The sequence below is a fragment of the Gymnodraco acuticeps genome, unplaced genomic scaffold (genome assembly GCF_902827175.1).
Source record: "Gymnodraco acuticeps unplaced genomic scaffold, fGymAcu1.1, whole genome shotgun sequence".
NCBI lineage: Eukaryota > Metazoa > Chordata > Actinopteri > Perciformes > Bathydraconidae > Gymnodraco > Gymnodraco acuticeps.
The window spans coordinates 357,569-382,757 of NW_022991632.1; the positions used below are offsets into that span (position 1 = coordinate 357,569).

At 39.4% G+C, this 25,189-nt stretch overlaps 1 protein-coding gene across 2 annotated transcripts; it reads left to right on the forward strand.

Annotated features, from left to right (window-relative positions):
- The first annotated feature begins 1,756 nt into the window (after positions 1–1,756).
- On the forward strand, positions 1,757–24,909 carry gdf11 (growth differentiation factor 11). 2 transcript variants are annotated; one of them, XM_034198275.1, is made up of 3 exons: positions 1,757–2,607; positions 14,370–14,743; positions 21,565–24,909. In XM_034198275.1, exons 1-3 carry the CDS (start codon positions 2,193–2,195, stop codon positions 21,943–21,945), a joined length of 1,170 nt encoding a protein of 389 aa, XP_034054166.1. In that variant the 5' UTR covers positions 1,757–2,192; the 3' UTR covers positions 21,946–24,909. The 2 variants fall into 2 exon arrangements, with proteins under 2 accessions (XP_034054166.1, XP_034054167.1); XM_034198276.1 differs by having other exon boundaries at positions 1,760–2,607; positions 21,568–24,909.
- The last annotated feature ends 280 nt before the right edge of the window (positions 24,910–25,189 follow it).

Sequence of the window (25,189 nt, forward strand, 5' to 3'; positions counted from 1 at the left end):
ACATTACATAAGATAAGATTCAACTTGAAGGAAATGTATCAAATATATAAAGAATATTTTTAAACTGTGTTATTACTGCTCTTACCTTACTTCAGTTACAGTGAGTACATCCACCACTGCTTGAGAGCTGTCAGTTTGATTGAATGTATTTAAGTGAAGGGCTTGGATGAACTGCTTCACATTTCTCTCCTTGTTCCATAGCATCATCATCATGGCCTGAGTTTCTTGATAATTGTGGTTTGTGACAAAAGCTCAGCATCAGAGGTCAGAAAGTGACGCGCCTCCTGATGCCTGAGTTGTTTATGTGCTGATGTGCATTTTGGTTAATATTCATACATATCTATAAGCACATGTAAACATACTGTTCAATATACAGAAGTAGATGCTTATCATGTACAATGCAAATCACGACTTAATATGTATTTTTCCTCTGTAGAAGAGTGTATTCAATGAATGACTATAGTCACACATGGTGTGGGCCAGGTGCTCTGGGTTGTGACTCTGCTAATGGGATTGTTGGAGAGAAAAATCTGGACCTGGATCTTCTGCCTGTCACTGTCTTACATGTGTTGTACACTCAATGTAAAAAATATTTCAGCATCATGGGTAATAGTAAGATTAGAAGAATGATAGCCTACCACTCATATGGTTTTCTGTTTGTAATATGCAACTTTTATTCTACAAAACTATTTAAATATTACCACCCTTTGCTGCAAAGATAACTCAAGTTGTTTTATTATGTTTGCTCAAAGTGGATTTCATATATTCATTCACTTATATTCAGACAGTGGTGGAAGATTGCTCATAATATAACTCAAACATGATCCGTTCTGCAACTGTGTTTTCCTCCAGTAGGTGACACTAGTGGGTCAGTGATGGTTCACTGAGGGCAGGATAGAACTGGTCCAGTGAAGTACATTAAGAAATCAGTTCCATCACAACTTTTATTTAGCAGATATAAACCATGAATACAGCATCTCTTCATGGATGGTTGGGATTCATTCTGGTATCTGATCCTAAGGCATTCTGGCATGGATAACGTGTGAGACAAAGAAGAGTTATCTATTATTCACAATGATTTTTTTTTAATGTGTTACATTTTTTGCAAGGATTAGAACAACTACACTATCAAATCATTGTCAGCTATGTATACATTATAAAGACTTATACAGTAGGCTAAGCAGACTTGCTGCTATTGAATGACTTTTATCAATATATTAATAATGACAGTTAGACGTAGTTTTCACATTAGCATAAGAAGCAGCCTTTTTAAAAGCACACTTGAATTTTATAGGCCATGATTTAGAATGAGTAGGCCAGTAATTACTTAACTGGTTTACACGGACACTCGGACGCTCAGTCATCAGATAGGCACGTGCAACTTCTAAATAATTTGCATCTACTATGGGTCTATGAACAATACCCATCAGTCGGTTTCTTGTTCAAATGTACCGTAAATATTAAGATGTGTGTGATTTACGAGAGGCTGTTCTGCATTCGTGTTGAATCCATTAAGCTTTTCCCCTAATTGTACACCATAATAAAGCTTTTTTAACAACAGGCGCAATGACCCATAGTTTTTGTCATCATCATAATAACCTAATTGGGCAGTATCTCTAATGTGAGACATTGTTTGTGCACTGTAAAAACATTTATACTCTCATAACAGTGCGTGCACCCTCCCTTCGCTCTGTCCCTCTTGACTTGGTGACAGACCTAAAAGCCTTTTGTTGCAATCTTAGCCAATGGAGACGGATTACGACACCGGGCAGCTGAGATATATAAAGAGCCCCTTTTTGACCGCACTTGCACATTTTTCAGTGACACTTCTGAACATACACACCTCCATGGACTAAATTGTACAGAAGACCCCAAAACAACAATTATACAATACGTGAGCGGGCTATGCATTTAACAAGCAGATAATTTGTTCACTTTCAATCAAGACAGCCTGCACCGAGACACACTGGGACGTACTTTTTTCTTTTTTTAAATTGATTGCAAAATCTTATTTATCGCCAAAACTTCGGGGTGATTGTATTGGATTAGATGCATGCCACTGATACCCTGCCTGTTGTAGGATAAGGCAAAGTGCGGCGCACATCCGAGAGAGGGGATATAACGGGATAAAGCGATTGAATAGACAAAAAAAGAAAGAAAAAAGTTGCATTGCCTGGTGTCCACGCATCGTCATGCCGAGGTACAACTTCATGCTGTGCTTGATGGTGCTCATCTCTCTGGGACAGTCGGGGAGCGATGAGCCCAATCTGCTGCTGCCTTCGGCCAGCGAGACGCCCACGGATGCCGGGCTGTCCCTGCTGGACGAGGACGCCGGTTCTCACGAGTGTTCCGCCTGTGTTTGGAGGGAGCAAAGCAAAGTGCTGAGACTGGAGACCATCAAGTCCCAGATCCTGAGCAAACTGCGGCTGAAGCACGCGCCCAACATCAGCCGGGAGGTGGTCAATCAGCTGCTGCCCAAGGCGCCTCCGCTCCAGCAGCTGCTGGACCATCACGACTTCCAGGGAGACGCGTCGTCCCAGGATGAGTTTATGGAGGAGGATGAGTACCACGCCACTACGGAGTCCGTGATCACCATGGCCTCTGAGCGTGAGTAATAGTTTACAACCCAACAATATTGTCTCCAAATGCGTCATGCGCGTACTTGTGGAGAAGTTAGGCTCAAGTGACTCAGGCCTGCTGCGTGGACAGTGGAGCAGCTGGTGCTCATTCAAGTCATTGAGCTACCCTACTTGTCTTTTTTAGATTGGGGCTCTATACTGGGTTCCTAAAGCAGAATGATGACATTAGTCTAAAAACTGTGGTCAGCTGCTGGCCACGGCTGTCAAAATAGGGATTTCACGTGAAGCTGATAAATCAATAATCAGCAGCATATAGGTCACTCTGAAACAGACAGCTCCAATATGGCCTGATGAACTTTTGTTTTCATGGTGATGATGGAGTCCTGTTGGAGCAGCAGTCTAATATTAAGCTTCTCAGTCCACCTGCTGTCATGTTCAAACTTTCTCTCTTTCGGATGATGTGTTTGTGAGTAAACGCATGACAGAGCCGTGTGAATGTCAAGTGCATTAATGATTAATGGTAATGCAGCATTTGGCTAGCAGTTGCACCACTTTATCCTTTATGTCTTTATTTTGCATGAAGGCCCTAAATTCTGGAGTTATGATCACGTCGTGAGGCCCTCTGATTATTGCCCCACTAACTATTTGCTCGCCCTCTTATAGTTCCCCATAAATCCATTGATAAACCGCAGGCAGGCCCCTTGGAGACATTTTATAAAATTACTGTTGAACCCTGGCAGCTGTGCTCTATCGGTCTTTTATAGGAGGCTCTACCGGTTTCCCTGCTGTTCATCGCAGTGAGAAAAAGTGTGTCCAAAAAGCTGCTATTGTTCCCCTCATGCAGCGGCCCCCCTCGGCCGCACTTGCCTTTTAAATGCGAAGTTTATGGGCGCAGCTCGTTTTTTTTTTTCACCACGGGTACACAAAGACAGAGAATCACTTAGGGTCGAGGGGAGTGTGTGACCTTTCCCTAGCGAATCGTGGGGTTCAGCAACATTTACACACGTAATATATTCTGCACAAGACGGATAAAACACACTCCTAATAATCAGGTTTTTTTTCTCAGAGTGAACAAAGATACGCCTGTGTGCAGGAGCCTTCGTCCTTATGTGCTGTTTGACATTATTAAATGCTCATTATTCTAGATATATCTATACCACATCTATCTGTACATCTATACATATATATATATATATATATATATATATATATATATATATATATATACATCTATATCTCTGTTTATCTGTACTTATCCACCTATACATATATCTATCAATATGTTGACAGTCCCACCTATCGTTCTGATAACAGCAAATCAACCTTCTCTTGACATGTTACAACTGCCAGCTCTTAATGTCATCTGAAACGAATCTCCATTTCCCACCACTCTTTATCTCAGCTTTTCACTTTTAGTTTTGAAATGCCACTTGCAAACATCTCTGTTCACCCTATTATTGTTTCCTCTGAGAGTTGTGTCTTCTTCCTGTAAACAATGCAGTTCATTCACTCTAATGGAGAATGGTGCACAGTTACATCTAACAGGTTAATTGAAGAGTCCTCGTAAAGCATTTGACATGTCATTTGTCAACCGTTTTCTTTATCTATAGGCTATTTTTGTGATATTTAAACTAAATAATTGTGTTAGTGCTTCAAGCTCTAATGCTGATCCTCATCTATATCTCCCTCTGTTCCAATTTCCATTACTTGCTGAAAAAACACATAAATGTTATGCATGCTGACAATTGAGATAATGTATAATTTCTTATCTCTCTGATTTGCAGATTAACCCTACATAGAGTTATTCCGTCTCCACCTGTGCAGATACAATGAAACTGCATGCTTAACACACTTAATCTGCATATTACAAGATACATCTACCATCTCCTAAATGTGAATTATGCTCTTTGCTTCTCACACTCACACACAACACACCATGCAAAGTGATATGACACCATCTCAAGCCAGAAAAATATATTATGCATGACGCTGGCTAATTGGATATTTTCTAACGGCCTCATGCAGAGCCAGAGGAGCTAATGTCTGACATTACCGCTGTATCTGTCATGTTACAGCACTTCCTGTTCTGTATTGTTTGCCTCATCTCTTCACGTCAGCTGCAGTTTTTTTTTTATCATCTGCTCCTTCTCTCCATCTCTCTCTCATTGCCACCCCTCACCCCTCCCTCTACCCCCCCACCTTCTTCCCTGTTAGCCCGCTCTCTCCTTCCTCTTCTTTTCCTCCGGTACTCATGGAAGAGTTGAGAGAATGAGTGCATCTCTTATCGCCTGTGGCGCCTTAGTGATCCCACAGGATTAAAAGTGCCTTTTCTGTCTCTCTGATAGAAGGAGGACTTCAAACACTATTCCCTGCGCACCTCGAACCCAATCACCCTTTTCACGGTGGTGCACACTGCCTTTGATGGGCCATGTGGGTTCACACAGTACATACTGAACTGGACCTGTGCCAGAGTTGCTTCTTAGTATTCACTCAAGGTACGTGGGTGTCGCAGTGGGGGTTGAGAGGGTCCATGCTTCCTGGTCTCTAATTACTATGACATTTCATGGAAAAGTACAGCTATTTATATCATAGTGCAGCACTAAAACATCTCCCTCCATATGGTGTTGTGTAGGTAACTGCACCGCTCGCTGTACATAAAAAATGAGTCAGTTTGGAGCAGTTCAACAGGGTTATTCTCCAGCGCAGCATCGTGAATGAGTGATGATTTTCTTTATTAACAAATGTTATTACATTTACATATGAGTCGTTTGTTTTACGTTGATTTGTGTGTGTTATTGTGCGTGCATATGTGTGTTCAGTTTTGCCTGAGGTGGGGTGACAGTCTGACCCCAGTAGTCTCTCATTTGTCACCTGTCCACATTAAGCCCAGACCTTCCTCTCCCAACAGTGACCTTCTCCTTTATTCTCCCTGTCTCTGTATGCATGTGGTGATGCTGATAAACTGACACCCACTATTCAACTGTTCTATTTAATACTAAGAAGCAGGACAAATATGTTAAGAAAATACTTCTCATGGGTATGACTTAGTTTGGGTTGTCTTGGAAAAGCTTTATTTATTTTTGTCTTCCCTTGAGTAAACTTATATTTGTGCTGTGAAATAATGAGTAATGTTGAAACTGCCCAGTAAGAGAGAATCCAGCTGAGAGCAGCAGGCCCTCTGAGCCTTATTCCACGTTTACATTTATACATTGCATTGTGTTCAAAGCATATTAAATCAGTAATGATCTGCAAGAAACACTTTACCCTTTTAAAGGATTGAAAAAGCAGTTTTAGATATAAAGAAGATCACGCATGAAACATTTCTAATGAGCAATCAGCTAATCTTGCTATAAGCAATAACTTTATAACAAAATGTGTTATCTTTCCTTCATGATTTTATGTACACCAACATTAGGAGGGCTGTACTTGTTTTATTATGTAATCTTGTTGAGAAGAGGCTCTTTCAGCTTGAGCATAGGCTTAGACAACTCTTGAGTTGAAAAACGAACATCTACATGTAAAGGTACGAATGTACACATTTCCACATGTGCACACTTGTGAAGACACATGAGGATGCTCTCCCTCTCTCACACACACACTCTCACACACACACTCCAGAGAAAAGTTCTCCTATTGACAAAAAGGGTCACAGAGTTCACAGCTATGTGATATATTGGAAGAGGAGACTATTAACCTCATCGGGTCTCTTTCTTTGGCAGCAAAGACGAACCGGTAGTAACTTGAACACTTATCCCCCACCACACACACACACACACACACACACACACACACACACACACACACACACACACACACACACACACACACACACACACACACACACACACACACACACACACACACACAAAAACAAGTCTTTTATAGTGTTGACCCTATAAAAGGGTCATTTCCTGAAGGTGCAGGAACCATAAAAATTAAGAGGGAGAGCGCTAAAAGGACAGAGCAGCAGAAGCCGGACTGTCTTCAACTCACTGGCCAGTGTTTGCTAGAAGTTGATGACTATGTGAGGTTTTTATAGATTTATTTATTCCGTTGAGGTCTCAGTTTGACGATGACACCTGTTCTCCCTGTGTAGTTGCTGCCATCAGTTGAGGAAAAGTAAACTTTGTGTTGAATTGTTTGGACACTTGGGGGCATGACAGATTTGTTTAAAAGAAGTAAAATCTTAAGAAAAAAGGTCTGTAGAAATTGCACAACATACTGTCAACTTTATGGCTAATAAAATTTCAAAGGGACCAAAGTCTATTAATACAGGGACAAAATGTCCCCAGGACCTCAGGAATCTCACTCCTTCCCCTATTCCCACGCTCCTGTGTACCAGTCCCTGCAGCCGGTCTTCTCTCCTGCCATTTTAAAGTATGTTGCTGAAGAATTGTATGCGTGCCTAACCAAAATACAACCATGAGAAGTTGGGATACTGGATGAAAGAGTGCACTGATGTCACTTTGGAGGCATGGCTTTGCATGAATATCTTCGGTTTTCTTATATAAAAATAATATCTGCCTTCGCTGCCTGTGAGCTACTCGTTGCTTCTTTAAAGGATTTCAGAGAGAGATGGAGTTGGGTGCACCACGGCTCACACAGCGGGTATGAATGGGGGTGGGGGGGGGGGGGGGGGGGGGGGGGCGAGGGAGTCCGCAGGGAGCAAGAAGCATCCCAGTCCCATCCTAAAGGGACAGAAATCATGCAAGGGTTTTATAGGTACAATTAAAAAGACCTGAAACAGATGTTACGTTTCACTAATAAAGGAAATAATTACTTCACACCAGTAATTAAGCCCTGTGTAGGGACATGAATGATTAGGAGGAGGGGAGTGAAAAGATAAAATGGAGATCATTGAGGGGATTATTGTTGATGGATGCGCCAAGGCTCTGTGTGGTCGTGTGCGAGGAGCTGCTGAGGATCAGTTTATGAAAGAGTCCATTAAATCTAAGAGGCGTTTAAGCAAAGGAAATGCTGCATTGGCATAATGCTTGATCCCTTAAGGGAGCCACTGTGTCGGATAGAAGCACAATTAACGATGCATTACCTCTTGATTACCTACATGAAAATTTAATTAGCCTCTTTGCTGTGGCAAGGGAGAACAGCTTCTCGCTGTATTTATCACCTGTGGTTGTATTTCTGCTGCCATACTCGCATCACCCCAGGAAGTTCATTATGGAAAATGCACAGTCGAAGTGATTTCTTTAGGGACAGGAGCCAAGTTTGATTTACATGCTGTACAACGCGGCTCATTAAGGGAACGATATGTTCACTTTGCCTAGGAAATCTCAAGGAAGCAGTATAGAAGAGAAAGCTTCCTACGGGGAGGGTTAGTCACACGTCTGTTGGCCCAGATCGATCGTTTTGGAATACTTCAGGGATTGTGCTAAAATAGAAAGACGTCCAGGAAGAAATATGGCACTTTTTTTGCAATTAAAGTGATGAAAAAAATCATAAGTCCACGTGTGTGTATTCATGTAAGAACAAAATAATACACAAACGTTTGAGTTTGAGATGACTTTTGATTAAGAAACAGTAAATGCATTTATACTGATTAGTGAGGTGCATGTTTATGATTTCCTTTGCTGAATTCTAGGAATTGTTTTGCAAGAGAGCATGCTAGTAGCTCAGTAGTTCATGTAAACACCAATCATAAAATAGGCGTGAAGACATTAATTAACAGACACAGTGTCAGGGTTAACGGTGAGCAAATTGATATCAAATTGCTTTAAGAGGTGGACTTTATTGTCTTACATATTCTGGTAGTTACTTCCAGCTACATGGAGCATGGACATTTAATAAGAGACTAAGACTACATCTGTTTAAAATGAACACTACTCACTAGAGAGAAACATGATGTGTGGTCATGTGTGGCATGTGATATTGTAAGAGGATTTTAGATATGCAGTTTGCTCCATCAAACAAGGCAACAAAATCAACAGTGAGCAGAAGATCATCAGTCTTTCATTTTCAAATTCTGCCAAACGTTTTTTAGCAAAATTACTGAGATAAACAAACAAAGTGCAGAACCGGGTTTGTTTCTATATTGTTGTTGTTTTGTATTCTATGAATGTTGTTGAAGGGCTTTTGTGTTGGGTTAGCTGTGCTAGTTACTTCGAGCAATAGTTCATATGTAAGTACTAGTAAGAGACCCAAAATTGTGAAAACAAATACCTGTTCCTTGGTAACAACATGCCTTGTTTCCGTCGCATTAAATGGTAAATGCAATGCACTAATGTGATGATCAACATCATTGCATTTTCTATTAACAGTACCATGGTTATTTAAAGGTATAGGTTGTGCAGATTTTGTGTCTCGCAAGTGACTTTTCTCTCTGACCAATCAGTGGTCTGCAGTATTTTAACTCCTTCTTTTAGTATAAGCTCACCTCACTTGGATCGTCGACCAAGGGTAAAATGTTTGCTAGTTGAAAACCAATGCAGTGGACACGCGTCACAGCACATCATCTTCATGACCAGCAATAGGGGCAGGTTTTGTCTTTGATTTGATTAAATGTAATATTGCACATTACCTTATTCTGTGACATATTTAGTGTGTTTTTAGTTTCTATCCTCTGAATGACTGAAGTGTTTCCCGCCTCTAAAGTGTACTCCCCTCCTTCCGTTTCCCATCAGTCACCTCTACGTCCCCGCTGAAGCCCTCGCCTCAGGCTGAAGTTGTTTCTGAAATAATAATCTATCAAGGGTCACTGCCAAATTGAAAGCCATACACACTTGGGTATAGTAACACAACCTTAAGTCACAGCACATTTCAGTTGGAGTCCAAGGCTAAGAAATACATTTTGAACAACACATTTTAGTTTGCAGTACGTTTTGGTCAACAAATTATCCCTGTTGACTAAAAGATGAAACCCGTTAAATGCAATATAAACATTTTTGAAGATAATTTCCACTTCAGGGCTTCATCATACCACAATCTGCTTCTTTTACTTTGACTGATATACTAATGATGTGCTAATTTCAGTTTTATTTGTGCCTTATTAGTCAAAATACTTTCTCTGTCCTTTTAAATTATGACATTGATAAACTGCAATGCATGGTGTGCATTATAGTTTGTTTACTGCTGTGTTGGATTGTCAACCTTGCAGTGGTGTTTACTTTAAAAACAGTAGCAAAAAACTCATAATCTGAAGCCTGTCATCAGTCCAAAGCAGCTGTAATAGAAACACATTAACAGTCTTTAGATATCTGCTAAATACAAAATGTGTAAAAACTAAGTTTGGATTTAACTTTTGGAAACATCCTTGTCCTTGAACGTTAACGTCTTACATGTATGTGTGGATGCGGTGGATGCACACAAACACAAGCAGTGAGACCCCAGCATGCTTCCTGCTGTCCAGCTGTCCATCTTATCGCAGTTCACTGCACGCTCAATCTTTTCATACTCCGTCCCCATACAACGTCCGCAGACGTCCCCCTCATAATACTAACACATACAACCCCAGCACCAAAAACAAAAAGTCTGTATGCAAAAGATGGTCAGTTTGGAGCAATGTGTATGTGTGTTATGTGTAGTTGTGTATATGTGTAGTTGTGTGTATATGTGTAGTTGAATGAGTGCGTGTGTGTGTGTGCGCACGCACGCGCGCGTGTGTGTGTGTGTGAGTTCACTGAGCTAGAACAGGGAGCATTAGGAGGTGTCTTTTGTTGCTCCTGGGGGGCTACTGTGCTCAGTCCTAATAGGAGTCTTGTGCCTGCCGTTGTCTCAAGGGAGGGCTTCTGAATGAGGGGGTCTAACTTCACACACACACCCCCTCCTCTCTATCCCCAGCTCGAGCCAGGCCTCCCCCACCACCCTCTCCCGTCCCTTGGGACTGACCGAGAGACAAAGAGGGAGTGGGACTGGGGTGGGATGGGATGTTTGAGGGGGTGCACTGTGGCCCCTGTCTTATTAGAAGGGTCGTGAACGTGTCACGATGATTAATATGCCGAGGTGTGTGGGGATACCCTAGAGTCACATTTATTCAACACAAGGGCTCCCAAACACACACTCACCACAAAATAGCACATTTGCATTTCCCATTAAGAAAAAAATATATAGATATATATGCAAATCAAACTCCTATCTAGGTTTATACCATTTTGCATTGTCCTTTTGGACACTAACAATATATGACCATTTCTTTCCCCACCTCATTTTAGCCACAGATTTTCACCTGATGGCACATGTTACATACTATGTACACAACATGCACACCGCCACCTTTCAAGAGTTTGCATGAGGAAGTGAACTCAAAAATACGTTTTTTAATGAGAAAGGTGTAATTTTCTTTTTAATTCAGAAACATTTTGAGATGAAACAAGGTTTATTTATAAAGTCCTGCCAAACTGACACCATTCATTGCGAAATAATTTACTTTTGTGCCTCACATTTAACAAAGAAAATTCTGTAATTTAGATTTCTTAAACTTTCTTTCTTGTATTTCTTGAGTATTTTATCATGTTATGTTTACTTTTTCTCTTCCATGGTAATCAAAGATAGAACCATTTGACTAGAGTCTACCATTTATACTGCCAACATAACATACAGCCCCCTCACTTGTAACATGTGTTAACTATTCAGTGAATAACTACATCTTAACTCTCCCTCTCCATCTGTTTTTTAACTGTTTAACTGGCTCAACGTTACTGCATTTGATTATTGAAAGCATTTAACTTTGAAACAGGCTACGGTCATATTAAAACGGACAGATGGCATGCTGAATAAACCCTTATATGCTATATGTTTCCCCATAACATGCACATATAGGAGGCTCTGGCTCACTATGGGACACAGGTACCCAGGGAGCCCACCAGATGTTTGATAGGCTCACCTGCAGGCCTGCTGCGCGCTGGCAGTAAAATTCATGCGCTGCATATGCTGCAATTATACCACAGGGAAATAAGCTGCTGTAATAATGACGTAGGCTGGAAACATGAGAAGGAAAAGCAAACAACCCTGTTTCCTTTGGAAAAACACAGCCTGCATCCATACTTCACCTAACTTGTCTTTTGCTTTTAAAAATAAAATAAGTTGTATTGCTGTATAGTGACATCTGTCTCTCTGCATCTCCAGTTTGGCTAAGGAGAGAGGTGTCGTTGCTCCAGTAGGTGGTGCTGAATGCAAAATCAGAATGCATGTCCTTACTGCAGGACTGAAATCAGTTATGCACTGAAGGATAACTGAGCAAAATGTTCAGGAAATTAGCCATAAAAACAGTCCTGCAGTTGCAGTAAAAATATGAGCTCTCTAAGCAATATTGTGTTATGGCAGCAGGAGATGAGGTATTTCAGGTAGAAGCTTTAAATGTCCCACTGGTTTCTGATCTTTACAAGCTAGCTCTGCTCGTGTTGCAGAAGTGGAACGCTCTGCCAAGACATAGGGTGTAATTAAGCTGCAGGCATTCATCCTACATGGTTTGCCTCTTACTTGTAACTTACAGGATCTATAAAGGCCCAAATTGATTTCACCTATCAATGCAGTCATTGTTTAACATGACGTAGCTCATATGTTGTGCATGTGTGTTTAATAACCCAGGTCCTAACTGGATCACGGTGTATGGGCCGGGCTTCTCAGATTACTCCTTAAGAAAAGGCCTCTGCTTGTGAAGCTGAACCCTTTCAGTTCTGCTGTGTTTAGTGGTTTGTTTCTTTTATCCTCCGGGAAGCCGAACAAAAGCAGCACAAACCTGTTTGCAAAGGAAGAGCTGGTGTGTGTCAGTCCCCATCTGCAGCGATTAAAAACAACAAAAAGTAGTAAACACAAGTAAACCCCAAACAAACTGCAGAATGATTAATTCCCAGTTTTGTGCTGATGAACAAACACAACACCATCCACGTTAATTGCTGTGACCCCAGCAACCCACCAAAAGGAACATTGACATATTGTTTGTCCAGCGTGAGACACTGTATAATTTACACTCGCTAATGACTGTCCCTGGAAATACAGGCTGAAGGACCACGTCTGTCCCCGGCTTGGCCCTTATTCAACGCTCGCCCTGGACTCTTCTAATGGATAGTCCATCTGTACCTCAGTGAATTCATATCCCTCAATGCATGACCATAATTCAATTACAACACTTGTTTGGTGTAAAAAAAACAAAAACAAAAAAACAGCCGGGTGCAGTGTTCTCTCTCGGTCAATTGAGGTTTGATAAACAAATCACTATTGGCTGGAGAATCTCCTCCCTAATCAAAACAAAAACAAACTGTGGCTGATTTTGCGTTGATGTATCTTTGGGATTTTGTTTTGTTTCTCTGGTTCGAAAAAAAGGCTTTTTACAATTGCCATGGGGTCGACCTTGACCTTCAAACTCAATCTGGCTATTAGGGCTGCCCCTCCCCAGCACCCCTGAGATGTAAAGAGGCTGACGGTTTTGACCCCTGATCCCATTTCTTAACTAGGCTGAGGTGCCAAATAACCTTTTGACCCAGGAAGCATTTGCAGGTTGCCTGAGCAACCTCAGATTTAGCAATGATTGACAGGTCCGAACTGTTTTTTATCTGCTTTTTTCAGGAGGAGAAACAACTACACTCCTCTACAAGATTATTGACAAAAAAAGGTGAAATGTTTATTTTTGCACAAATCTAGATTTGTGATATGTCAAATATGCTCAGAGAAAATGGGCAGATTAGATATTCTATTGTATTCAGTTGGCACATTATTATGCCAGATAGATGCAGAATACATTTCCCTTCATAAATGAACGCTTTACATGGAAATTAATGTATGAATGCAATGGATGGATGTCATTATATCAGATGGAAGTATATGTAAATGAACCATGAGCAGATTTGACATGTGGTGCAAATCACAGAAACTCCAGAGCCGAGGATCACGACAGGAATAAATCTGCCTATTTTAGGAGAAGGCTAGTGTTCTTTGACATAACCCTTAATCCACACCACAAATATATTTTCAGCAAGTGCGAGCCATTAAAAAAACCTCTTGCTAGTTGTGATGTGGGGTAGACCATTTAATTACGATTGACCCAGGGGAATCTAAGGTTACCATCTGGCCACTGGCCACCATTACTGATCCTTGTTTTAATATGCAAATAGAACTGTTCTCCAACTTTTATGTGATCACAAATGTAACTTGACTGAATGGACCAAACAACATCACTGTGTGCTCATCAGATAATGTAGCTAAAATCTGAAGTTAGATAGAGTATGGCAGTCAAAAAGAAACTGTGAGTTGGGCATGTAAGTTTATAATATTTAATACAACTACTTTGAACACTCCATGATTTGTGACTTGGAAATGTACATCGAGTGGGAGTGGATGAAAGAATATATATATAGATATATATATATATCTATATATATAGATAGATTCTTTATTGATCCCAAATTGGGAAATCATTTTGTTACAGCAGCAGTGTATTATGCCTTTGCTCTTATAAACACAGTGCTTTGGACCCTTCTGACGCACAGTGTGATGAGCATGGATGGATTGGAAAAAGCTCAGCCTGCTAAATTCCAAATTCAATCAACAGAAACTCTGGTGAAAACATTGAAGCCTTAATGTTTTTTACAGAAGAGCAAAACTACTTAATACAAATATGTTGAAGCAAAATGCATGTTGTGATAAAGTTATTTGTAACATTCTTTTTGGGGGTGTTTGTATGCCTTTGAAAGAAGACATACGACAGGAATTGAGAAGAGACAGAAATTGGGAATGACATTTTAGAAACAGTTCTCAGTGCTATTTCAATGTTGATGATCTTAATGATATATTATGAAGTATACTGCTTAAAGATGTTTACATGTGTCCTCTTGTCCACAGCGGAGCCCCTGGTGCAGGTGAACGGGAAGCCGAGCTGCTGCTTCTTCAAGTTCAGCCCCAAGCTGATGTTCACCAAGGTGCTGAAGGCCCAGCTGTGGGTCTACCTGCGGCCGCTGCAGCAGACCTCCACCGTCTACCTGCAGATCCTCCGGCTAAAGCCCGTCACGGATCAGGGCAGCCGCCACATCCGCATCCGCTCCCTGAAGATAGAGCTCAACTCCAGGGTCGGCCACTGGCAGAGTATTGACTTTAAGCACGTTCTGCAGAACTGGTTCAAACAACCCCACACCAACTGGGGAATCGACATCAACGCCTTTGATGAGAGTGGCAATGACCTGGCCGTTACCTCGCTGCGACCCGGGGAGGAGGGGCTGGTAAGCACCATCAGACCTGTCCCAGGGGCAGGAGGGGGGGTACTTCCCTTTAAGCTTAGATCAATGCAAATATATTGTCATGTTTTAATCAAAGGAGGACAACCAAAATTCTTCATGAAAAGAAAAGAAAATAGATCTAAAGACAATGTACTCCTGTATTGATACCTGGACTGAACTAAAACTCACTTTAACAAATATTAATAGAAAATAGAATGATGGCATAACCTCACCTCCCCTTTTCTCTCAATAGCTTTTTGTTATTGTCTTTAAAAAAAAGATTAGTTTTAATATTAGCTCAAAATTGCTAGCAGTCGCTCTCAAGTTATAATCCAATACACAGGATGCCGTACTGATATATACAACTATTGTCCTACAATATTCTTGCATGCCTTGTGGTTTTTCAGTAAAGTTAATAGATGATGCAGTATATAACCTATATAACACACTACAGGATAATGGAACCTCAAAAAGCAGAGAACAGCTTCCCTCTTACTTATTGCGGAGGTTCACTTCAAACACAAACACAAGTGTGTTGTGTCAATTAAAAACCTTGATTGTAAATTTGGCATGAAACAGCTCAACTTGTTGAAGACTGGACTCAAACCCTTCATTTCCATAACTTCTGGGTTAATTGGTCTTTAAAAGACAAACCTTTAGTTTGTTGTTGCAAACCTAAGAGTTGAACATTCGTTCTTTGGAAGAATTCCACCATCTGTAACAACCCAGCTGGACTTCAACTGGTTCCCAAGTGACAATATTACAATATAAGACAAGACATTTAAAAAAAAAAAGCAAACTATACTGTTTGGAACAGCTGTGATTTGTGTCATAATTGTGGATAATTTGTTTTAATCATATCCATATTACCAGATGGAGGATTTTACATAAAATAAATACAACTTAAAATACAGTATTTATTAAGGCATCATGTACTTTTGACCCTAAATACGTCACCACTGCAGTCTTTGACATGTCAGTCATGACTATGCTATATTCAGTTCTGCTTTGTGTGGATGCGACCTCACCATTCACCATCCATCCATCTTCTACCGCTTCACCCTATTTACATATTCTTCATACTTTCCTTTCAGAGATTGACGGAAATTATAGCCACAATGGGAAATAGAAAAAGATGAATAGTTTAGACACTTCTTTTAAGATTTGTATCATGAACCATTGAGCTGAAGGACTCCTCTTGGCCCTAAAACCCTAAAAACAGGATTGTTATGTATATTTATTTTTTATATACTGTGTTTATGTCTATTGGAATAGACTCGTTTGCACATGAATTCAAACTTCAGTCTGAAAGCAAACAAACACCCGTAAATCATTAATCTGGTTAGTAATCCCAGTGTTACTGCTACTGACAGAATGCAGATATATACTACATTTATGTTGAATTATGTAGGCCACTCATCCCCGTTAAGCAACACCAAATATGTACCAAGTGGTCATTTGGGTCATGTCTTCACAAGACATATCAGAGGTCAGTTCTGGTGTCTTGGCCAATAAATCCATGCCCTCTGATCGCACAGCAGTGTGCAATATTATTCTTACATTTCGAAAAAAAGGGAAAAGATCCAAAACCCAGGCAAGCGTACCAAAATAAAACAAAACACAACAAGCAAAGAAAGACTCAAACTCTGCTTCTCCCTGTTCTCTGGGTCTTTTTTCTACAACAAAAGCTCTAAAGGCCAAGCTGACATGGTCTCACCCCAACGGCCTTTCAGCTTATTTCCTCTTTTGAATGCGTCACAAAAACTGTGCTCGGGCCCAGCTGGAATCACTGTGGGGAGTGGAAGGCTTTGTAAAACAAACATGATGGAGTAAAATATTTGATCTGCTTGCTTTGCCCAAAGGTCAAGGTTATGGTAGCCTGCAGATGACCTCCTGGGTCATGGATCAAACCAGAGTCATCCATGGATGGTTTCTGTCAATGCTCTTTGAATCGCTGCTCAAATGTGGCATTGTGTTCGTACTTTAAAAAGACCAATTCATTCATATGGTCCTGTAAACCATCAGAGGATTAGTTTCATTTCATTTTAAGCAGTTTGATATCAAATTCTTTGTCACTTTCAGTTTCTGATTCATATCATTTGTCCCTTTGGCTCTTTTCTGGGCGTCAAGTGTAAATGTTTTTGTTTGGAGAAAAAAAGTAGGTATTAGTAACTGTTAGTTATGTTAGTGTAAATTAGATTAAGTACCTTTTATATTGTATCACGCTGTTTTAATGTTTATCTTGTAACGTCTTAGTTGGGGGTTTTACCACAGTTTGCAACACATGGCCTCTTTCCTGTTAACGGCCAGCTGTGTGCGTTGAGCAAACCAACTACAGATATGCATGTCGGTAGGCCTACTCTGGCATCTTAAATCAATACTTAAGTGTTTAACGCTGAACTATCAGGAGAAGTTTGTGGCTTGTAGTCCAGTCACTCTGAGTTTATAGATTAGCTGACATATGGAATGACACGTCAAATGATTTTGTCTGAGTTTTCTTTGTCTTTGCTTGAAGACAACATTTACACTCTGCCTATTTCAATCCATAGGAACTTTACAAAGCTATTTGTCTTATTCAACTTGTTAAAGACATTATGTACTTAAGAATGAATTGAGTTGCAGAAAAAGCACAGATGGAAGGACCTTCATTAACTGTAGCTGTGAGCTACCGTGTACAACATTTCTTAAGAATCCTGTTCCCTCTTTCTTCTCACCCCAGATCACTATTCTTTAGATTATAAACCATTCAAATATGTTAAAGAATTGTAATTGGTTTTACAGCTACTATGTCAGGATTTAAAGGAATAGTTCCTAATTTTTGGGAATCACACAAGAGATGAGAAGATCGATGCTACTCTGTGTGTTAATAAATATGAAGCAAAAGCTTGGAGGTGATTAGTTTAGCATTAGCATAACGTTTAGAAAGAGTAAAACCAGTTAGCCCAGCTCTGTTCAAAATCTGCCTGCCAGCACCCTTTCAAAGCTCTTTGTTTAATCTGTGCACAAACGGCATTTTGAGGTCTTAAGGAGACTTGTATGCTGTAACAATTTCTTTGCTAACAGCTGCAGTTACTGTTACTACCCAGAGGCTTGTGGTTGCCGTGAGGTTGTTATGCAACCAGCAAAGGGGGAGGGGGGAGGATAGGCGTTTGTCCGTCAGGAAATAGTTACAGTAAGAACGTAACTCCCACTTTATACTTCAACTACTTTAACCATTAATGTTCTATTCATGCTTTAATGTTCAAAAAAGCTCTTTATTTTTCTCATACTGCCTGTACCTCTTTTCACCCTCTGTCTGAAACCAGAGCCCAGTCTGCTCTGATTCAACCCACCATGGCATTTCGTGTTCACCAACACGATTTTTAATCTATTGATTCGTGTTCACCAACACGATTTTCCCCTTTTTTTCGTGTTGCACAGCACGATTTTAAAAGCAATGTATTTCTACTGGTAATGTGTTTCGTGTCTGCAGCACGTATTTTTCTCCGGTCGGGTCGTGGAAGACCGGAAGCTGTGTGGTTCATAAAAACATGTTCTTACTCAATATCAAGCCACAATTATTGCTTTTATTTTAAATCGTATAATTTTGGACTTTTGTTGACGTCTGTGAGGAAAATAAATGGGGCTCAGAGCCTCAGAATACTGAAATCTGTATTTTTTTAAATCTTTTTTTCCTTCTAATTTGTTATTCTTATGAAAATAACACACTGTTATTTACTCACCAATAACACACAATTATCCTTGCTTTTATTTATTGGTTTAATTTCATAATCTCGTGCTTTTTTGGCCTCCGCCAGGAACTGAATTTCAAAATAAAAATAACCGGAAACAGACGTAGGCATTTCGAGCGATTACCCAAGATCCTCAGCTATGATTTAAGCTCGCTGATTGGATGTTTTAGCCGCAATGCATGCTGGGATTTGGTGTTTATATGATATGAAATCCGGAAAACATTTTAAAAGAATAAAATAATACTTAATTCCGAGTGTTCTTGCTTTTCTCTTTGAAAGTCATCACATAACGGCATTGTAATACACGGTTCGGCTGCATTACATATGACAGATCTGCCATAGTTCTTTATTTATAGAGCCCTGATCAGAAGACCTTTAGAAAAACTGGAAGAAATACAGCCGAAACTGAATACTTGACGTGGATCATAAATATATCAACAATTAAACAACATCTTCAATTTCTCTTCACACAATACGTCTACTTGCAGTATCAACACTAATTCGGCTGACTTTTACATTTGATATAATTCATAGATAGGTTATATTTACACCATAACGGTGCACAGCTGATATAAAAGGACTTGTAGTTTTTAAAGATATTACTGATTTTCTTTGAATATAAGAATGTAAATACTGAGTCTGAAATAGTATAGCAATATGCTGTAAATGATGTGAAAGCATGAATAAAACTACACATCTTCAGATGTTGTACATACATAAGTGTCCTACACTAATAATACAAAGTTATTATGGCTGTGTGTACCTTGTGTGCACCGCCTAGTGGTTAAAGCACGTTATTGAATTATTGTTTTTACGTGTTATATTTGATTACAAAAATAAGAGTACATACTTTCATAGGGGGAAAGTAGAAGGTCTGTGATAGAAATATAGAATATAAAAATCAACCTTTGAAAAAAAAAAGATCTATCAAATAGATATTTGATAGTTGGTGCTTGAGAAGACTAAACATTTATCTGCAATTGACATGAATGGAAACGAGTAATAAAGTATATTCATTACTCGTTATTCTCTACTAATAGTTAATTAAAAACTGTATGTAATTGCTATTTTGCACATCCCTTTCAAGATTTCAAGATTTTCAAAGGTTTATTGACATATCATATACACAACTACGGTGAATGCAATGAATGAAAATCTTAGGTCACAGGTTCCTCAACAGCACATTACAAGACATCTGTCAATATGTGTGTATACCTCCACCATTAAACTGTAATATTCTGCACATTTCTTAAACTATCTACATACATAAGAGTATAATACATATGTATAATATCAGTTTAATAATAAACAAATAATAAACAAATAAGTGCTTCAACATAGTTAACATTGCAGGAAAGCAATACATTAGACGTTAAGTACTTTGTCAGGCTTAATATTTATCTGTAGATAGATACCCCCAAAGTGTTTTTCTTATTTAAAAGAAGACCTTAATCTAAAGTATTATTTAATGTTTAAATAAAGGTTAATTTGTTTTTCTGTTTTGCACCATCTTTGTACATCCAGCACTAAACTGTTTTATTGTAGAGATCACTTATAGTATCTTCTTGATTTTTTATATTCTATATTTCTATCATTGACCTTCTACTTTCCCCCTATGAAAGTATGAATTAGATCAAATGTAAAAGTCAGCCGAATTAGTGTTGATACTTCAAGGAGACGTATTGTGTGAAGAGAAATTGAAGATGTTGTTTAATTGTTGATATATTTATGATCCACGTCACATATTCAGTTTCGGCGGCATTTCTTCCAGTTTTTCCAAAGGTCTTCTGATCAGGGCTCTATAAATAAAGAACTACGACAGATGTGTAATATTTAATGCAGCCGAACCATGTATTACAATGACGTTATGTGATGACTTTCAAAGAGAAAAGCAAGAACACTCGGAATTAGGTATTATTTTATTCTTTTAAAATGTTTTCCGGATTTCATATCATAAAAACAACAAATCCCAGCATGCATTGCGGCTAATACATCCAATCAGCGAGCTTAAACCATAGCTGAGGATCTTGGGTAATCACTCGAAATGCCTACGTCTGTTTCCGGTTATTTTTATTTTGAAATTCAGTTCCCGACGGACGCCAAAAAAGCACGAGATTATGGAATTAAACCAATAAATAAAAGCAAGGATAATTGTGTGTTATTGGTGAGTAAATAACAGTGTGTTATTTTGATAAGAATAACAAATTAGAAGGAAAAGATTTCAGTATCCTGAGGCTCTGAGCCCCATTTATTTTCCTCACAGACGGCAACAAAAGTCCGAAATTATACGATTTAAAATAAAAACAATAGTTGTGGCTTGATATTGAGTAAGAACATGTTTTTATGAACCACACAGCTTCCGGTCTTCCACGACCCGACCGGAGAAAAAGACGTGCTGCAGGCACGAAACACATTAACCAGTAGAAATACATTGCTTTTAAAATCGTGCTGTGCAACACGAAAAAAAGGGGGAAATCGTGTTGGTGAACACGAATCAATAGATTAAAAATCGTGTTGGTGAACACGAAATGCCGTGAGACTGGGTTGTCTGATTGGATAGCTGGCCGATTAGAGATGTAGCCTATGTGTTGGAGCGCTAGCCAATAGAAGCACGAGTGCTACCTTGTGATGTCACTATGTCGCGGAAGTAAACAAAGGAGTCCAATGGAGGTGTTTCAGGCAGGGGGGGGATTGCAGTTATATTGTAATATATATTGATATATCGCAGTTGACTTGACATAAGTTTGGAGCTTCCAGTAATCACTGCCAAATGGGCATTGGAAAACTAGCTCTTTCCTCCTACCTAAGCTCAGATAATAACCTCCCAACTCTAGGCCCTAATTGAAACACACTAAGAGGTGTACAGATATTCTCATCTAACGCTTGAAAAAAAGCTAATTAGTGTATGTCACTTTAATACATGATGGTGAACAGTGGCATTAAGTAGTGATGTCTTCTTGTAGATGTTTTGTATTTGGGTTGCCCAGAATGTTGTCAAGTAAATGCATTTTCCTCAACTGCTATCAGCTGCGTTATTGTTCTCTTATAACCACCTCTTTCTCTCTGTCCTGCCTCTCCTCCCCCTGATTCCAGCAGCCATTCCTGGAAGTGAAGGTTCTCGAGACGACCAAGCGCTCTCGGAGAAACCTCGGCCTGGACTGCGACGAGCACTCCACCGAGTCCCGCTGCTGCCGCTACCCTCTGACTGTGGATTTCGAGGCTTTTGGCTGGGACTGGATCATTGCCCCAAAACGCTACAAAGCCAACTATTGCTCCGGCCAGTGCGAGTACATGTTCATGCAGAAATACCCGCACACCCACCTGGTGCAGCACGCCAACCCCCGAGGCTCCGCAGGGCCCTGCTGCACCCCGACCAAGATGTCCCCCATTAACATGCTCTACTTCAATGACAAGCAGCAGATCATTCATGGCAAAATCCCAGGGATGGTGGTGGATAGATGTGGCTGCTCTTAGGCTGCAGGGGAGACACACACTTGTGTACAGCCACCATCGCTTCAAAACACCCAAAACCCTTACGGAGTCTCCCCTGGCACCAGAACCCACTCCTCGGAGCCAGATTTCACTTTTGCTCAGCAACAAAATCATCCCACTTGGTTTCCATGTTTCCAGTAATTAAATTGATTCAAGGTGTTTAAAAAAAAAAAAAATTATAATTTAAACATGAATCAACAAAGGACTGAGTGATGGAAATACATCATGAATGATTTAAAGAGGTTGTCTTTGCGAAGCAGCTTCCGAAAACAGTAAATGAGACACAACTATGTTATAGAGTATGTGTTAGTTTTGTGGGTTTTTCAAAGTTGATTTTTTTAACGGCATCTTTGTGAAATGTCCAGGTTAGTGGGTCGAGTTGACAGGAGACATAAGCATTTACAATATTTTTAAAGTAATTTCAGTCCTAAGGTGAGTTTGGAAGAAACTTAATTTTACAGATACATTTACTTGAGAATGAGAAAAATGTTTACAACGGGGCATGATCAGAATTATTTTGCAATCTTTCACTTTAACAAAGAGAACTAAATCCACACGTACGTGAGGAGGGTTTACCTATAGAAATACTGTTAGTATAAATCCAAAATCTTGTTTACAGATGTTTAGAAATGTGCTCTAGAGATTTAAAGGAGATCCGAAACCAAACCTATACCCTCTATTAATGTATAACACCCCAGTGTGACATTCTCGAGTGTCCACAAAAGCTTTCACAGTTACTTTGATCTTTTTTATTTGCAGTCTTGTAAAACTCAAAAAGAAAAGAGGGAGAAAACAGCTTGTGCTATTTTATCTCTATCTTTCAAAGTGAATAAATGGAGCCAGTGTAGCTATTTCTGACATTCTGCCAAAGTAGATAAGACTTATTTAGGTTTTACTTCCACATTAAAGTCTCAAACTAAGAAGTGTAATGTAGAAACACTCTCAAGTGATTCGGCACTGCCTGGGAGAGGAGGAGGAGCAGGATCCCGCGGGATGACGAGAACCCGACACATTTTCTTTCTTCTATACGTGACAAAAGGAAAATACCAGTCACACCTTCAACTTTTGCCTGAATGAGATGCAAATGCACTGTTTCATAACTTGCAGAGGCTTGAGAGTGAGAGTTATACGACAAACAGAGGGCAAAGATCCTGAAATAAAAACACAGAGTGACTGTAATGTTCAGCCTGCTGTGAACTATTGAGCTGAAACATGATAACATAAATATAACTTGAACTTTTCACACTCATACTTGTTTGCATCCATTACACTTGATGTGAATTAACTTTTTCTCAATACTAGTTTCAAAAAAGATAAAAATGCAAAATCCTCTAACTCTAGTACTGTGCTCTGAAATAATAGCTTTTAAAAATCACAACAAACCACATAACACAAGGAAATCAAGAGAATGTAACTCAACCACAGACTTTAGATTAGAAAACATTTGATTGCATTTTAAAATGCCCGTCTCCACCTCAACTGTTTTGTCATCATCGTAAAATATTGTTAGTGCTTGAACACAGAGTAGATTAGAAACGCTAAAAGTCTGTCTTTGTCTCCTGGATGTCAAAGCAAAGATATCCTTTTGTTGTAAACGAAAGCACTATGCTGTTGGATAAAGGAAGAGCCTTCTGACATTATATATAAATGATATATGTATATATTAAAAAAGGGGTACAAAAACCTTTTTTGGGGCACTCTACCTTACCAACAATAAATTTTGCACTATGGAACGTTCATGGCGTGAGGAGGTAAAGTGTTGTTTGTGTTTTACCAAGCACAAGAGAGCTTGTCCAGTATAGCATAAAAAAGAAAAAAAAATATTCAAGCTTCTGGTGATAAACCATGAACTAGAGAGGTTATCACTTCTTTTTGATACCATCACGCTTTCCTGACTTTTGTCTGAAGCGGGGGCCTGTCCATACACTCACACACTTTTATCCAATCTGGAACCTGGACGTAACGTACCAGCGGCCTGAAAGGCCTCCTTTCCCACTTTGGGTGATAAGTCATGTGTAGCTTAAGTGTCTGGATCAATGAAAATAGAATGCTTTAACTGGAAATGGCCCGCCCACAAACTTTAATTTGTTACCATGTTAGAGAGACTACGTCCTTTTGACTTAAACAATGTTTTAACTGTCTTGCATAGACATGTTTTTGCCTTTGTGTGTATTTTAAGTGAAAGCACCCATGCAAGAATGGGAGGAGTATCCAGGGATTGTTAGCCAAAGTAGAGGATGACATGTTGTGTGCTGTAACTTTTGTGATCGCAGGAATATGCTAGAACATTTCAAAGGGAGGAAAAAGCTGGTTTAGGGGCAGTGGTTGGAAATAATTCAACTGGTCAATTATCTATTTATTAATAATAATTACAATGCATTTCAAAGTCTGTCTACCTCACTCTAGCCTCCTAAAAACCTTGCTTTTTTAAATTTGTCATCAATTAATCTGTGCAGACATTTAACCTATAAGAAAGCCCCCAAAAATGTAGATGAAAACCACAGGGTCCCCTTGCTCTCAGGTTCAGATTGAGTTATTGACGGAGTGACTGATGGTAGCGGCTCTGGTAATGTGTGGTCAAAAGAAATAATTAGCTGTGTCCACATCTATGGCTCGTTGAGAAGTTGCATTTTGAATTTTAGTGTTTGTATACTGGTATGTGTGAGAGTGTTTTCATATAAATATATGAGAGTAAGAAATCTCTATGTAAATACCTTCCCAAATGTTGACATTTATGATATTTTGGACAGGTTCGCCGCTTCTAATGTTTTTCTCACTTTCCCCCGTCCTTCCTCCGTTCATTGTGTAGTTTAAAAAAAAGAAATCACCCCAACTTTGTAGTTTAATGGTTGTGCATATGAATAACTGTTCAATTGTTATTTTTGCCTTTTTGTTGTTTATTTACTGTCATTTTTCTTTTGTACAATAAATCATTTATTTAGCTTATGGGATTGGCTGTTTATTTATTTTTTTAATTGAAGACTGGTGAACAAAATGGAGTTTCTAAAAAGTGTTGGGCTTACAAAATACGAGATTTAAGGACATCAACTTGGACTTTGAGAAACTGGGATGGGATAAAAAAAATGTATAGACCAAAGGAAAAATATTCTGCAGTAAAACGAAATGTAAGCCTAATACTTGTGTTTCTCCATGGCTGCTGCACTGTAAAATGTAGTAACTAAAATGTTATGTACAATTGTTTTTCCTGCTGTAACCCAAGGCAAGT

Excerpts from the sequence above, each read along its gene's own strand:
- gdf11 (XM_034198275.1), top strand. The coding sequence starts at position 2,193 with ATGCCGAGGTACAACTTCATGCTGTGCTTGATGGTGCTCATCTCTCTG. Across the intron at positions 2,608-14,369 it reads GATCACCATGGCCTCTGAGC|CGGAGCCCCTGGTGCAGGTG; the intron begins GTGAGTAATAGT and ends TCTTGTCCACAG. Across the intron at positions 14,744-21,564 it reads GACCCGGGGAGGAGGGGCTG|CAGCCATTCCTGGAAGTGAA; the intron begins GTAAGCACCATC and ends CCCTGATTCCAG.